At 38.7% G+C, this 14,862-nt stretch overlaps 2 protein-coding genes across 5 annotated transcripts in view; one reads left to right on the forward strand and one right to left on the reverse strand.

Moving 5' to 3' along the window:
• LOC126378979 (gamma-interferon-inducible lysosomal thiol reductase-like) overlaps positions 1-14,668 on the forward strand; it is a 52,540-nt gene extending 37,872 nt beyond the window's left edge. For 2 of the 4 annotated variants that reach the window (XM_050027548.1, XM_050027547.1), the window contains exons 2-7: positions 8,351-8,437; positions 9,746-9,877; positions 12,326-12,394; positions 12,577-12,681; positions 13,520-13,672; positions 14,247-14,668. In XM_050027548.1, coding sequence (XP_049883505.1) covers positions 8,357-8,437; positions 9,746-9,877; positions 12,326-12,394; positions 12,577-12,681; positions 13,520-13,672; positions 14,247-14,339 — 633 coding nt within the window. In that variant the 5' untranslated portion in view covers positions 8,351-8,356 and the 3' untranslated portion in view covers positions 14,340-14,668. Of the gene's footprint in view, positions 1-4,219; positions 4,426-5,274; positions 5,506-8,350; positions 8,438-9,745; positions 9,878-12,325; positions 12,395-12,576; positions 12,682-13,519; positions 13,673-14,246 lie in introns of those variants that run through there. The other 2 variants (XM_050027546.1, XM_050027549.1) reach the window with 2 other exon arrangements.
• Positions 1-14,862, reverse strand: part of LOC126378888 (sorting nexin-7-like) — a 106,743-nt gene that overhangs the window by 61,374 nt on the left and 30,507 nt on the right. The window lies entirely within an intron of this gene.

Genomic DNA, 14,862 nt, shown 5'->3' on the forward strand with positions numbered 1-14,862 from the left:
GTCCGGTCGTTATAAGACAATCACATGACCTGTCTGTCAGTCACAGAATCTTGTCTGGAGTAGTAACAGGGACGTATTAAGAAGGTCCTCTAAAGTCATCACCAAACCAAACGGCCTCTGTGGCCCAGTTGTTGAGCGTTGGGCTCACGATCCGGAGGTCCCGGGTTCGAATCCCGGTGGGGACAAATCACAAAAATCACTTTGTGATCCCTAGTTTGATTAGAACATTACAGGGTGATCACCTAATTGTCCAAAAAGTAAGATTATCCGTGCTTCGCAAGGCACGTTAAGCCGTTGGTCCCGATTGCTACTTACTAATGTAAGCAAGTAGTCGTTACATGAACCTCATCAACCCTGGTGTCAGAGTTACTATTGAACCGCCAAAGGCCCTTGACATAGCTCATGTAACGATTACTCACTTAAATCAGGAAATAGTAACCGGGACTAACGGCTTAACGTGCCTTCCGAAGCACGGATCATCTTACTTTCGGACAATCTGGTGATCAGCCAGTAATGTCCTGACCAAACTAGGGACCACAAAGTAATTTTTGTGACATGACCCCACCGGGAATCGAACCCGGGACCTTCGGATCGTGAGCCCAACGCTCAACCACAGGACCACGGAGGTGTTTTATGAATCCATCTCTGTTCCTCTTGAACTACATTGCCCTCTTTATGAGCGCTTCCTGCGCCTCATTTGGTGGCCTAGATAATACCAAGCATGAATATCTATCTGGCTTGGATTCCTCAGCGCTCCCCATTTGTCCGGCCAAGTAGTTAACGCCAGGTAACGGCCTCCGTGGTCCAGTGGTTGAGCGCTCACGATCCGGAGACCCCGCGTTCGAATCCCGATGGGATATCACAAATAATCACTTTGTGATCCCTAGTTTGGTTAGGACATTACAGGCTGATCATCTGATTGTCCGAAATTAAGAAGGCACGTTAAGCCGCTGGTCTCTGTTACTACTTTCTGATGTAAGTATGTAGTCGTTACATGTGTAATGTCAGGGGCCTTTGGCGGCTCAGTAATAACCCTGACACCAGGGTTGATGAGGTTGGTTCCATCTCACAACCCACACGAAAGAAGACCGCGCTTTCTGTTAGACTAACATGATAGGTGAGCCGTATCGCCGTCTATAATGGTCGAACCAACTGTTTTAGTAATGAATGGTACAAAATAATCACAGTAAGATTCATTAGGTACAGTGGCCAATCAGCCGTGAGATTTCGCCAGACCTGCGCAAGAGTCGAGGTCGTGTGGTTGCGAGCTTGACCGACTGTCACTTTGTTTTAACGAGACTATTATAAAAACTTTATTTAAAGCCGCGGTAGCCCAGTTGGTAGGACGCTTGCCTCTCACTTTGAGGTCGCAGGTTCTAATCCAGTTACCGGGTGAAAACCTTCAGCGCTCCCCATTTGTCTGGCCAAGTAGTTAATGCCATCTGCGACAAATCTACAATAAGTCACGTCAAAAAAAAAGTAAGGTTCTAATCCAGCACAGGCCTTCAAATGGCTTAAAATGAAATTAGTTATTAGTAAGTAAATGGTACTGATTCCTGGGGGGTTAAAATGGCCACATTGAAGCAATTCGTCTAAGAAAGCAATATTGCTATTTGACATTTGTTTGCATTGCGCACTTAATTTTATATGCGCAAGTGTCAAATTGCAATACTTATTGCTTTTTTAGATGACTTGCTTCGATGTGGCCATTTTAACCCCCCTATAGATACTGTCATTTTCTTATCCACCGAAAAGGAAAGGGACGGGTAATCGACAGGCATAAATTTTATGGAATACACGTCTATTTTAGGCAGGAATTTTAAAAACCCTGCTAAATTTATATTACTTACTAACCAATAACCCGACAGAGTTATGTTGACAGCACATGTCAGATGGGTTGCATATTGGTTGCATACTATACCAGCGAGATAGCCATTTTATTCGCCCGGGTTATTCATTCAAATAAAAAGTTGTCAATCATCCGTCCCTTTTCTTTTCGGCAGATAAGAAAATGACGGGTATAACTTAAAATAAAATTAGGAAGTGTCTGCAGGAATCGGGGGGCCAATGAGCACTTTTTTTTCTTAACGTGACTTTTTGTAGATTTGCCGCAGATGGCATTAACTACTTGGCCGGACAAATGGGGTGCGCTGAGAGCTCTTACCCGGTACAACGTTTAAGACAACAGGCCTGAGGGTGCCCAGTTGGGCACGAACCTCGGCTCAGGGCGTCGTCTGAGACGAAAAATATTTGAAAGAATTAATCGACCCTAGTGGGTCGATGCAATAAGCGCCGATTGAGGGAAATCGCCGTCCACGCCGGCAGGGTCGGTATCGGGAATAAATAAAATGCTAAATGTTAAAATGTAAACAAAATCCGCCATCTTGGATTCAAAACAAGGGGTTCAAATCCGTGGACCACTTTCGTGGTGCGGACAATAATTTGAAACTGAACTTATTATTTTTGTACAATACAAACAATACAAATACACTTTATTGCACCAAACTAAAAATAAATAATTACAAAAAGTCTCTTAATTAAGTACATGGCAAATGGCGGCCTTATCGCTTAAAGCGATTTCTTCCAGGCAACCATAAGGTGAGGTAAAATGTAAAAAATAATAATTGAAAGATAGATAGATAGATTTTGTATTGTTGTAACAAGGTAAGGAGGAGCTCGAGCCTTGAGGAGCTCGGTGGCGCAGCGGTAAACGCGCTCGGTCTGCGATTGTTGAAGTAAAGCAACTTTCGCAAAGGCCGGTCATAGGATGGGTGACCACAAAAAAAAGTTTTCATCTCGACCTCCTCCGTGCTACGGAAGGCACGTTAAGCCGTTGGTCCCGGCTGCATTAGCAGTCGTTAATAGCCATCAATCCGCACTGGGCCCGCGTGATGGTTTAAGGCCCGATCTCCCTATCCATCTATAGGGAAGGCCCGTGCCCCAGCAGTGGGGACGTTAATGGGCTGATGATGATGAACAAGGCAACACAGTCGAATTTTGTATTTTACAGTCCAAGCCGGCGTGCTAAAAATAGCAGGTTGGTAGCCGCTAACCAACAACTTTCTCTAAATAGGTATAATAAACATTAACATGGTGTTATCTTCAAGATAGTGAGGTCACTGAGCTCAGGTCAAAGGCGAGTAGCAATACACATACACACATTCATACATTCATACTTATAAGGCGGGTTTAAAACCATTTACAAAGAAATATGAAGATGTATTGTGCCTGGGTGTAATAACAAGGGCCGTCATTTATTACCAAAAACACAAAGATAAAACATACATACATAAATAAACTCACGCCTATTTCCCACCGGGGTAAGCAGAGACTATAGAATTCCATTTGCTTCGATCCTGACACACTTCTCTTGCTTCCTCACAAAGATAAAAGATGCATAATATTATGTCTATTATCCCTATTCCTTATTCTAGGTTATTTATAAACGAAGCAAAATATGTACAGCGCCATCTATACAGGGTGTTAATGACATCGTAACGAAAACTGAGGGATGATTCAGACCATGATTCTGAGTCGATATCAAGTGGATTTTTCCGTCGCGAAAATCATGTATTTTTTTTAGTTTTTTAAAATTATTTTAAATTCTATACTTTTGCGATGGAAAATTCCACTTGATATTAACTCAGAATAATCATCTGAATCATCCCCCTCAGTATTCGTTACGATGTCACTTACACCCCGTACAAGTCCATACGGTAGCCATACAAGTACCTAGGTATGGGTGTTAGTGACATCGTAACGAAAACTTTGAGGGATGATTCAAACCATGATTCTGAGTTGATATTCAGTGAAATTTCCTGTCGGAAAATTTATGTTTTTTTTATGTTTTTTATTAAATTATTTTCCGTTCCTTTTGCGACGGAAAGTTCTACTTGATATCAACTAAGAATCATGGTCTGAATCATCCCTCAAAGTTTTCGTTACGATGTCACTAACACCCTGTATAGTTTTTGGGGAACGTAGCCTGGAATGTTCCTCATTGTTACCAGTCAACATTAATTATTACGTAATTTGGTCAATTATTATGCCTACATTATTTTTTACGAAGAAATAAGTATGTTGATACTATCTTCAGAAGCGAAGCAAGCGCAAGTCGCTAGTTTACTTAATGTAATATAATACGTAGGCATTTAGTGTAATAAGAAACAAGATCGTTGTTATTTTGTGTTATGTTTGATAAAATTAATTCGTCAGTTTACAATCAGTTGACTTTTAATAGCAGACGTGGCTGTATCGTACGAGTCCTGTGCGTAAAAACAGTTCTTAAAAAAAGTAAATTGAAAAAGGAAAAGGGAAAAAGTTGGGAAAAGTTATTTTTGTTTTCTTAATTAGTTTTGTGTTTATGCCCGTTGTGTTTTGGTATCTATGCGATTTCTACCGGTGCTGTTGAGATTAATTTTAAAGGTAGGAAAATTATTTTTACTTAGATAGGTAGATAAAATACTTTATTGAGCACAATGTATGTTTTGTATCTACTTAATATTTTTGTTCAAGAAATTATTGAGAGTTACCTATCGACGAAAGAAGAGGTAAAATGATTAGACACTTAATAAGACACGACGAATTTATTAAAATAAATCGTAGAAAGGAAAGAAAATAGAAGGAAATAGAGGAAGAAGAAGACCAAGAAAAGCTTCATCATCATTAATTTAAAAGCCACGCTCTTGGCGGTATAGCATTCTCCATGCTACTGTGGCGAATTACGCTCACGGTTTATTTAGATTAGATTTTTATCTGTCGTAATAATTTTAATTATTATTAAGTTCTTTTTAATATTCATAACATAATATACTTTTAAAATGACATTTTCCTGAACGTTCCCTGTTTGCTGTCAACTGTTTAGGATGGGATGGCAGAGAGCTATTTCAAAGCTTATAAATATCTCCAAGTATTTGAAGTACAGTCATAAGTACTCATGCGCAATGTCATGTACCCACTTTAGGACTCTGTCGCCAACATACTAACATATTTGACATTTAATGAGACTTACAGTTCAATTTGTCAAAAAAGTTAATGTGACATGGTACCAAAGTGTATACATAATATTAATGCTTGACCGTACCTACTTACAATAAACATTATTCATTGTCATTCTGCATATCTACCTAATACATTGTCCAGAACAAGATATTAATTACTTGGCATTATAAGAATATGCAACCTACGTCGCAATCACGCATATCCGATTACGAGCTACAATTTAAATAAACATATATTATTACTCATTCATCATTATTACTCATTGATCAAAAGATCGCGTGGTCGTTCACCGACTAGATGGACTGATCAAGTGAAAGACGCGTCGTCATCCAAGTTCTACACAGTAGTAAGGGAAGCGCTGGACAGGAACCGGTGGAGGCAGATCATACGCTCCAGGTGCAACCCTGATGCTGACCACGATCCTCAGATATGAGGGACCGACCAAGAGAGAGAGATATTATTAGTCATTGAATATTATCTATAAGCACGGTATAAGAAAACTACGTATGCTCATTCCTATACAAAGCCGCCATTTTGCCGTCATTGCTAGCCCTTCGATGACGTAAGTGTTACCACTGTGTTACCATTAAATTGGTATCTCCAACATTCTAAGGACGTAAGTACGTACGTACCTTATATATGTAAGACCGTTAGAATACTTGTGTATAGTCCATTCAAAAATGATCTTCATAAAAGGTAAACAAACCTGTTACCACAAAGAATGTTCGAATTTCACCTAAACTACGCAACGTATTCTTCTAATAACATCCGTAGCACTCAATAGATGTATGATTTCTTAGCTCAATGTGAAATTAACGTAAAATAATTATTAAAAACACATTTTTTCATGTAAAAACAAAAATCAAACAAAACTTCACACAAAAAAGTTGATTTGTTAATCTGTGGCTAGCTGTCAATTTGACGATTAGTGATGAGACATTTCATTCAGGTCAGGAAAACGAGTCAGTTCCGTGAATAACTTAAGTGAGTGTACTGTACTTAATAAGCCGAAATGCGCAGAAAAAATGACTTACAAAGTGAGTTAGTGTAACCACAAAGAAACGTACAATATATATTTTAATATTATCATACAAAATATTCAAACAACCCAAGAGAGTCAGTTCATTTTGATAAAATAACTTGAGCTAAAATCAATTCAGCACTTCACTAGTAAGCAGTTTGACACAGATAAAAAATATCGGCAGCCATATTTGTTTACCTTTTATGAAGATCATTCTTGAACGGACTATAAGTAAGTTTCTTTTTACGCGTAGAAACTTCTTTAAGGTGTGAGCAGCTTTAAGTATATGTTAAATAGCAAGTTAAGTACACAACATGCGTCCACACACGGCGTGTGTGAAAGTTCGCGAAAGTGGTAGATTTCACTTAAGCACCTAACTCACTTTGTTTGAAAGTTGGGTACAGAGTGCATGCATGATAGTTTACACACAGCATAACATAATAAGCTCACGACTATATCCCAATTGGGGTAGTCAGAGGTACGATCAAAGAGCAAAAGTTCAGTCACTGAGCCCAGCGAATTATTTGTAAAGTGGTGAAATTATGAACCATTAGTTGTCATAATTATAAAATTTATGTTTTTGTAGGTGTTTTTGGTCTATTACAGAAACGACATGTAACCAGGAGGTCTTAAGTGCAACCAGTTAATTTATTACTTTGCAAGAATCTGACTGGACTTTTTCAGCTTATCGTACTTACTTATAATAAACATTATTCATTGTCATGGAGCATATCTAAATACATTAACCAGAACAAAAAAATAATCACTTTGCATTATAAGAATCGACATACTACGACGCAATCTTGCATATCCGATTACAAAGTACGATTTAAACATACAGAGATTATTCATTGAATTTGAATATTACCTATATGCTTTCGTGTTACGTCCTTACTTTTCAGTACCGTCCCTAAGCGGGATGTATTCGGAAGCCGCAACTACCAGGGGATTTGGGTTGTAGCTTTTTATACCGAAGATAAACTAAGAATATGCAACATCTCAACTTGGTAATATCTCGTACTATCGGTAAACCAACCCCTACCCTGGTTTAAGTTCCGAATAAACTCACTGACTTTGACAGATGTGAAGTTGTTGACTTTTTGGAATACGGTATTTGAAATTGGCGATAACAGACATAATGCATCTTTTATCTTTGTTTTTGGGTATAAACGAGGACCAAGTATTGTTAAACACACGATAGATGGCGTTGTTCACTTTTAACGTGATAATTTACCTATTTTCTCATTGCTGGGGTACATAATTATTCAAAAATGTAATATAATGGCAGAAATATATATAAAACTAATTGTTGCTTGATATTTGGATCACATTATGTACAGAATGGTGTTGCTACCTATATTGCTTCTCTTTATTTTGATCAGAATAAGGGTGGAACCTGTAATTGTACCTGGGTGTAATAAAAAGGGTCATCATTTATACCTGAAAACATAGATAAAAGATGCATATATCTGAAATCCTTGAAATTAGAAGGTGAAACGGAGGAAAATCTGTACAGCGCCATCTATAATGTTTTTGAGGAACGTAAAAGTATCTCATTAACTAAAAGAGAAAGAAGTGTTAATGAGGAACTAATCAACGTTTTTTTTAAATTATCATGTCGAAAGACTATGTATAGGATTTGCTATGGATAAATCCATGAATGGAACAGATTGATTTGGAGGTGGAACACGAGAGCCTATAGTTACTCAACAGCAAAGCCAATAGGCCAGAGCTTCGGGACCCGCGGTCGAACTTGCACTCAACCTGCTGTTTTTTCGGAAATTTAATCGATGTAGAATCGATTTCCAATCCTTCAGCTCAAGGCAAAGTTTAGATTTCCAGCTCAGTAAGTAGAGTAATATATAAGTACCTTACAGCAAAGGACGTAATATACGATCCCGACGACCCGATTACTTAGACATAGAGGCAGCCAATCAGCTTGCGACACCAAACACTTCAGGACCCCGATACCGATCCCGCCGGCGTGGTCGACGATTTCCCTCAATCAGCGCTTATCGCTATCGACCCACTAAGGTCGATTAATTCTTTTAAATATTCTTCCTCTCAAACGATGCCCTGAGCCGAGGTTCGCGCCCAACTGGACACCCTCAGGCCTGTTGTCTTAAACGTTGTACCGGGTGAGAGCCTTCAGCGCTACCCGTTTGCCCGGCCAAGTAGTTAGTGCCATCCGCGGCAAATCTACAATAAGTCACGACAAAAAAAAATGTAGGGGCGGACCCTTCGAGGCCTTTGGTGTCTTCAGAGTATTCCCAAAGCATGCATCCCTTTCAAAACACTAAAACTGAATAGTTCTTTGTTTGTGAACAGAACAAGATGCGAACCCTGCTGGTGGCGTGTCTGGTAGCGCTGTTCTGCGGAGCCCTGGCCAAGAGCAAGAAACCTGATGACAATAAAGTGAGTACCTATGTAGTAGGCTTCTCAGACGACGCCCTGAGCTGAGCTTCGCACTCTGAAATCAGAAATATTAAATAACTTGTAATGTACCCTCATTGATTTAAAAGATGTGTTGCTGTTGCAGTTTCTTGTCATTTCTTCTCCTCAGCCTTAACACCTTGCGAAATGATGTAAATTCAAATGTTACATTGATCTTCAACAAGTTTATCCATGATAATTACATTGAATAAATGATTCTGATTTCTGGTTTAGTAGGCTTCTCAGACGACGCCCTGAGCCGAGGTTCGCGTCCAACTGGGCACCCTCAGGCTTGTTATAATTAAAACACATAATAACGGGTTCTTACCGCGTTTAAATGGGGATATGAGACTCCCGATATTTCGACACTGTTGCAAGTGCCATGATCACGGGATGACTGATGAGATTGGAGTGGAGTAGGTAGATCCATAATATTCTCCCCGTAGAATCGATAGAAGAATCTGCCCGTAGTTATGATAATAACCGCGTAAACTTAAAACTCAGGCTTGTTGTCTTAAACGTTGTACCGGGTGAGAGCCCTCAGCGCGTAGTTAATGCCGTCTGCGGCAAATCTACAATAAGTCACGTCAAAAAAAAAAACGATGTCCGAAAACGATATTACAGTATGGTCACGAGCATTAATATGTATACACACTTTGGTACCATGTCACATTAACTTTTTTGACAAATTGAACTGTAAGGTCTCACTAAATGTCAAATAATATGTTAGTGCGACAGAGTCCTAAAGCGGGTACATTATATTGCTCATGACTGTACAAGATGATGAACATTCTGTATAAGTTACAAAGAAGCTGATAAAATTATCTATGAACGTTTTTTTTATTAGTTTAGAAAAAAAAAGAAGTGTAGTAGGATAGCGGCTTACGACCATTTTAGGCTAAAGTAAGACACTAAGGGAGTTAGATCCCGGTTTCGAATCCCGGTGGGGACATATCACAAAAATACTTTGTGATCCCTAGTTTGGTTTAAAACGGCCTCCGTGGTCCAGTGGTTGAGCGTTGTGCTCACGATCCGGAGATCCCAGGTTCGAATCCCGGTGGGAACATATGACACAAATCACTTTGTGGTCCCTAGTTTGGTTAGGACCTAATCGTCCAAAAAGTAAGATGACCCGTGCTTCGGAAAGCACGTTAAGCCGTTGGTCCCGGTTACTATTTATGTAAGTTAGTAGTCGTTACGTGAGTCATGTCAGGGGACTTTGTCGGCTCAATAGTAACCCTGAGGGTTGATGCCCTGAAGATGTTAATCCAATACTGTTCCTCATTGCAGGTGAAGATCGCAGTTTACTACGAGTCGCTTTGTCCTGACAGCAAGAAGTTCATCACAACACAGCTGGCGCCAGTCTGGAGAGACTTCAGGGGAGTCGTCAAGGTCAAACTGGTGCCCTATGGGAAGAGCACGGTGAGTACATATTTTTTTACGGTCGCTTAATTTTATTTTAGGGTCAATGGCCCCGATTCCCGCGACACCTAACTTTATTTTAAGTAATACCTGTCATTTTCTTACCCGCCGAAATGGAAAGGGACGGATGATTGTCAACAAGTTAATTTTAAAATGAATGAATAAAATAGGCATATCGCTTATGCAACCCGTTTGACGTGTGCTGTGACTGTGAGCTTAATTCTGTCGGTTTATTAGCCAAATATTTTGAGAGGGTTTTAATAATTTCTTACTAAAATTGACGTGTGTTCCATACATTTTATGCCTGTCGATTACCCGTCCCTTGCCTTTTCGACGGATAAGAAAATGATGAAATAAGTCATGCACGATTGACGAATGATTGAAAGATGTAATATCACTCTAAGAGTGATATTAATAAGCTAATCTCAACTTCGAGACTTGAGCATGATCTTGAGGGCAGTCTCAGCTGAGATTCGTTTATTAATACCACCCTAATGGGACATCACCCGTGCCCAGCAGGGTCTCATGGGGCTCCGAATGACCGAAAATGTCTCCTACACATTTTATTCTCAAAAAAAGTCCGCCACATTCCAATTTCTTCGAAAAAAAGTAACGGCTTAATATGACATAACAGGCCTTGAAAAAGATAACAGGCCTGAGGGTGCCCAGTTGGGCGCGAACCTCAGCTCAAAGCGTCGTCTAGGAGGTCGAAGTCGAGGATTACATTTGAAAGGAATATCGACCACGCCGGCGAGGTCGGTATCGGGGTCGATAACTTTTTGATTGCATGAGAACCCACGTCCTCCGAATCAGGAGCCCAACCCTCGGACCACTAAACCACTAACGCCAAATCTACTCTCATTAATGAATATAATATTTATTTCAGACACATAATCAATATAATTATTTTGTAAGTAAATCTCTAAGTACCTACTTTTATATGTTAAAAAAAAGTGTAGTAGGTACAGACCATGGTATAAGAAAACCAGGTATGCTCAAAAGTGACAGCTAACATTTCAAGGTTAACCCAGCTGACGTCATCCCGCCTTGCATTGCCATTTCATAAAAAAAAATTACCCTTGCAAATAAATTTTGAACTTTTAGTTAAATAATTACTTAAAGTTTTAATGATTTTTATATAAGTATATGACAAGTACTAGTAATTAAATACGTTAGTAATTCACTTAATTTTCAATAATAAAATTTACGTGGTTGCAATGTTGGAGATACCAATTTAATGGTAACACAGTGGTAACACTTACGTCATGAAAGGGCTAGCTTTTTTTTTTAGACGTGACTGGCAGATGGCATTAACTACTTGGCCGGACAAATGGGGAGCGCTGAAGGCTCTCACCCGGAAAGGGCTAGCGATGGCGGTTTGTCATAGGATTAAGCATACCTGGTTGTCTTATACCAATGTACAGACCACATGCTAATTATAGAGGGATGCCGCGGGACCAATAACCGCCGGTGGGACCGAAATATGCACAAAACGAACATATTATTATATACCTAAGTCAACCATTGTATTATAAAAAATTCCTCGTCATTCGTTACTTGTTTGGTATCGCGTAACCACAACTACCCCTTGTCTTACTGCGCAATGAACAGCAGGTACATCGATGTAGCGGGCCAGCCAGCGATGTGTTGGCGCGGCCGCTTCACACGCCGACGTGAGCTCACACACGACATCCTTACTCGTGTCATATCCACCTTGTTTCTATGAGTGTTGACAACCCAATGTGTATGTTCTATAGGTGCATAAAGTTTATAGAATCCCACGTAATGCTATGAAAGTCAAATCAATCTATTAATCAATTATGTACCACATCTGATCCAAATATCAACCTGACCTGTCAAATAGGACCTGTCAAATCTTCAGGTTAGGTAAGCGGACCTTGTGAATAATGGGCTAATGCTAGGGAGACAACAACAATTATTTTTAGATAATGGCCCCGATTCCTGCAGACACCGCCTAATTTTATTTTAAGTTATATCCGTCATTTTCATATCCGTCGAAAAGGAAAGGGACGGATGATTCACAGCTCTTAATTTTAGGAAGAATGAGTGAATGAATGAATAACCCGGGCGAATCAAACAGGTATGTCGCTGGTATGCAATCCGTTTGACGTGCTGTCTACTTAACTGTGTCGGGTTATTGACTGATGTAAAATTTTTAGACGGTTGGTTTAGATTTGTGCTTAAAATTGACGTGTGTTCCATAAATTTTATGCTTGTCGATTACCCATCCCTTTCTTTTTCGGCGGATAAGAAAATGACAGATATAATTTAAAATAAAATTAGATGGTATTTACAGGAATTAGCACCATTATGTTTCTGCGTTAAATCTGTATAACGCCATCTATATTGTTTTTGGGGAAAGTTGCCTGGAAAGTTTCTCGCTGAGCTACGCACAATGTTATTTAATATTTTTTTCTTTTTTTCCAGCATGACAAGGTCAACGGCAAATGGCAGTTCATCTGTCATCATGGTCCTGATGAATGTTACGGGAACAAGGTACATACCTACATAACATTTTTCTTCTATCATTTAATTTTAGCTGTATAAAGAACTGTTACTTTTATGAACACTCATCAGCGCTGCCGCCAACATTTCAGCTTCTAGTTTTTATCCTTAATATCACGTTTGTCGATTATCAACTCGTTAAAAATAGTTTACAATGTTTTGTCGTGTTGCAGATCCAGGCGTGCATCCTGAAGGACCGCAGCTTGCAGGACACGGACAAGATGGAGCTGGTCATCTGTCTGATGGAGCAGGCGAACCCTGACAAGTCGCTCGACACGGTAAACACCTACCTTACCTACTCATCGTGGTCTTCTGGCCTTAAGTAAAGCGACGTAAGCGGCATTTTGAAAAATTACAATCGCATATTATTTTTGCCATCAAAAGCTCAACAGGTTAGTTTCAATCCAGGTGGTGTAAATTTTTACCGGGAATCTGAAATGAAAAGAAAATAATAATAATAATAAAAAAGTTTATTTAAAAAGTTTAGTTCAAAAATCAATCACATTAGAATATTTTTCACCATCCTTACTTACTTAGAACTTTTTTCGCGCTTACGCGGGTTTTCACTCTATGGCAAAGCTCTATGGCGACGTTTTTTTTTTTACAGTATATGATAGTGGTGGCCGATTGTTCCCAAAATTAACAATCGATGTATTTGAATAATTACTTTTCATTCGATTTTTTTACGTGTATATTATCCATTTCGTCGGAAATTTGAATGATGAATAAAAAAAATTGGTAAAAGTAATTGTTCAACGCATAATTCGATATTCAATTATTTTTTACATAACATAACATAGCATGATACATATATCCCTGAAGAGGTAGGCAGAGGTGCATAATATACAATACACACTCACTATTTGCCAACTATGTCCCTATATTAGAATATATAAAAAAATAATATTATAAAAATCGACTCAAAAATCGTGGTCGATTTTTTGACAGACATAATTCTGTTGTTTCAATTTTTGTAAACTTATTAAACTGGTGCAATATTTCATCTCTAAGTATATTGTTGATTTAAAAAATTCAAAAAATCATTTAAATAATCGTGTTCTTAACTCCATTACTATGAAAATATAATTAAAAAAATGTTTTTATGTTCGTTTCCAGTGCCTGGCGAAGGTCGGCAAGCAATCAGAATCGGACAAGCTAAAGCGGTGCGCAGGCGGCGAGCAGGGAGACAGTCTGCTGGCCTCGTATGGAGACAAGAGCGACGCCGTGCTCAAACCACTGACCTTTGTGCCTACAGTCGTCATCAACGAGGTCAGTTTACCATCTGGAGGTCTAAAAAGATCTTATGGAAGCAGTAGGCTAGTTTCTAACTAGTCAAATCAGTTACTTTTTACTAAACGTCAAAACACGAGATCACTATAGCCTAGGTTACACAGTGCGAGCTAACATGCGAGCTGACCGAGTCAGTTATTGAGGTGCAGCTACTACGCACGTGTGACCGCATCATACGAGTAACTGTCATGTGCGAGTGGGACAATTGCTCGAATTCATATGAAAAAGCAACCTGTGACGTCATAGAAAAACGTGACAAAATGTCGCACTTATTATTATTTTTCTTTATTAAAATTAATAAATAAGTTAAAAAGAAAAAAAAACATGTTTTGACACCTTTAAATGAAATGAAATTTATTGTTAGATTTATTTACTTATTTGAATTTATTTAGATCTGTCAATAAAAAATAAAATTGCAATGAGTATAGAATATTATACTGCCAACATAACAATACGAAATTAACAGAGGCAGAGTCGCTAGGAGAAAGAATGGAGTGAACATCTTAGAATACGGATGTAAGTTTTTACTAAAAATATTATTTTTTGTCCACAGAAATTCAACCAGGCAACACAAGACGAAGCTTATGCTGATTTGAAGAAGGTCGTATGTCGCGTTGCTCCCACCAAACCTTCAGTCTGCACATAATTTAGTAGGAATACCTATTTTAAGTTAAAACTATGTCCGAAAACAGCTACTCAAATATCTTAAAAGACAATTTTAGTAGAAATTATAAATTAATTTAGCAAAAATTTGCAGAAAATTCCTGTCCTTCTAAGAAATTTTTGCACTCTGGCAACATTTTTAGTCTTTGTCTTGTCATAATCACTAAATCCCCAAAAAGTAAACTTAAGCAATAATAAAAAGATTTTTAATTAAGTACAATTCTTAAAAAAATGTTCGGAGTAAGGATAAATTAGTGATAAGTGATTAATTTTGTAATATTTTTAATTAAAATTACAATAAGTGACTTCTAATTGCCTTGTTTTATTTTTTATGTCAAACTCCCAAGACCTATTATATCCCACCACCCGATTCCTCTAGCCACAGAGGCGGCCAGTCAGCTCACGACAACAAACTCTTCTGGACTGGACCCCGATACTGACACCGCCGGCGTGGTCAACGATATCCCTCATTTTCTCAGACGACACCCTCAAAATCACAATCACAA

Source organism: Pectinophora gossypiella, chromosome 27 (assembly GCF_024362695.1).
Source record: "Pectinophora gossypiella chromosome 27, ilPecGoss1.1, whole genome shotgun sequence".
Lineage (NCBI taxonomy): Eukaryota > Metazoa > Arthropoda > Insecta > Lepidoptera > Gelechiidae > Pectinophora > Pectinophora gossypiella.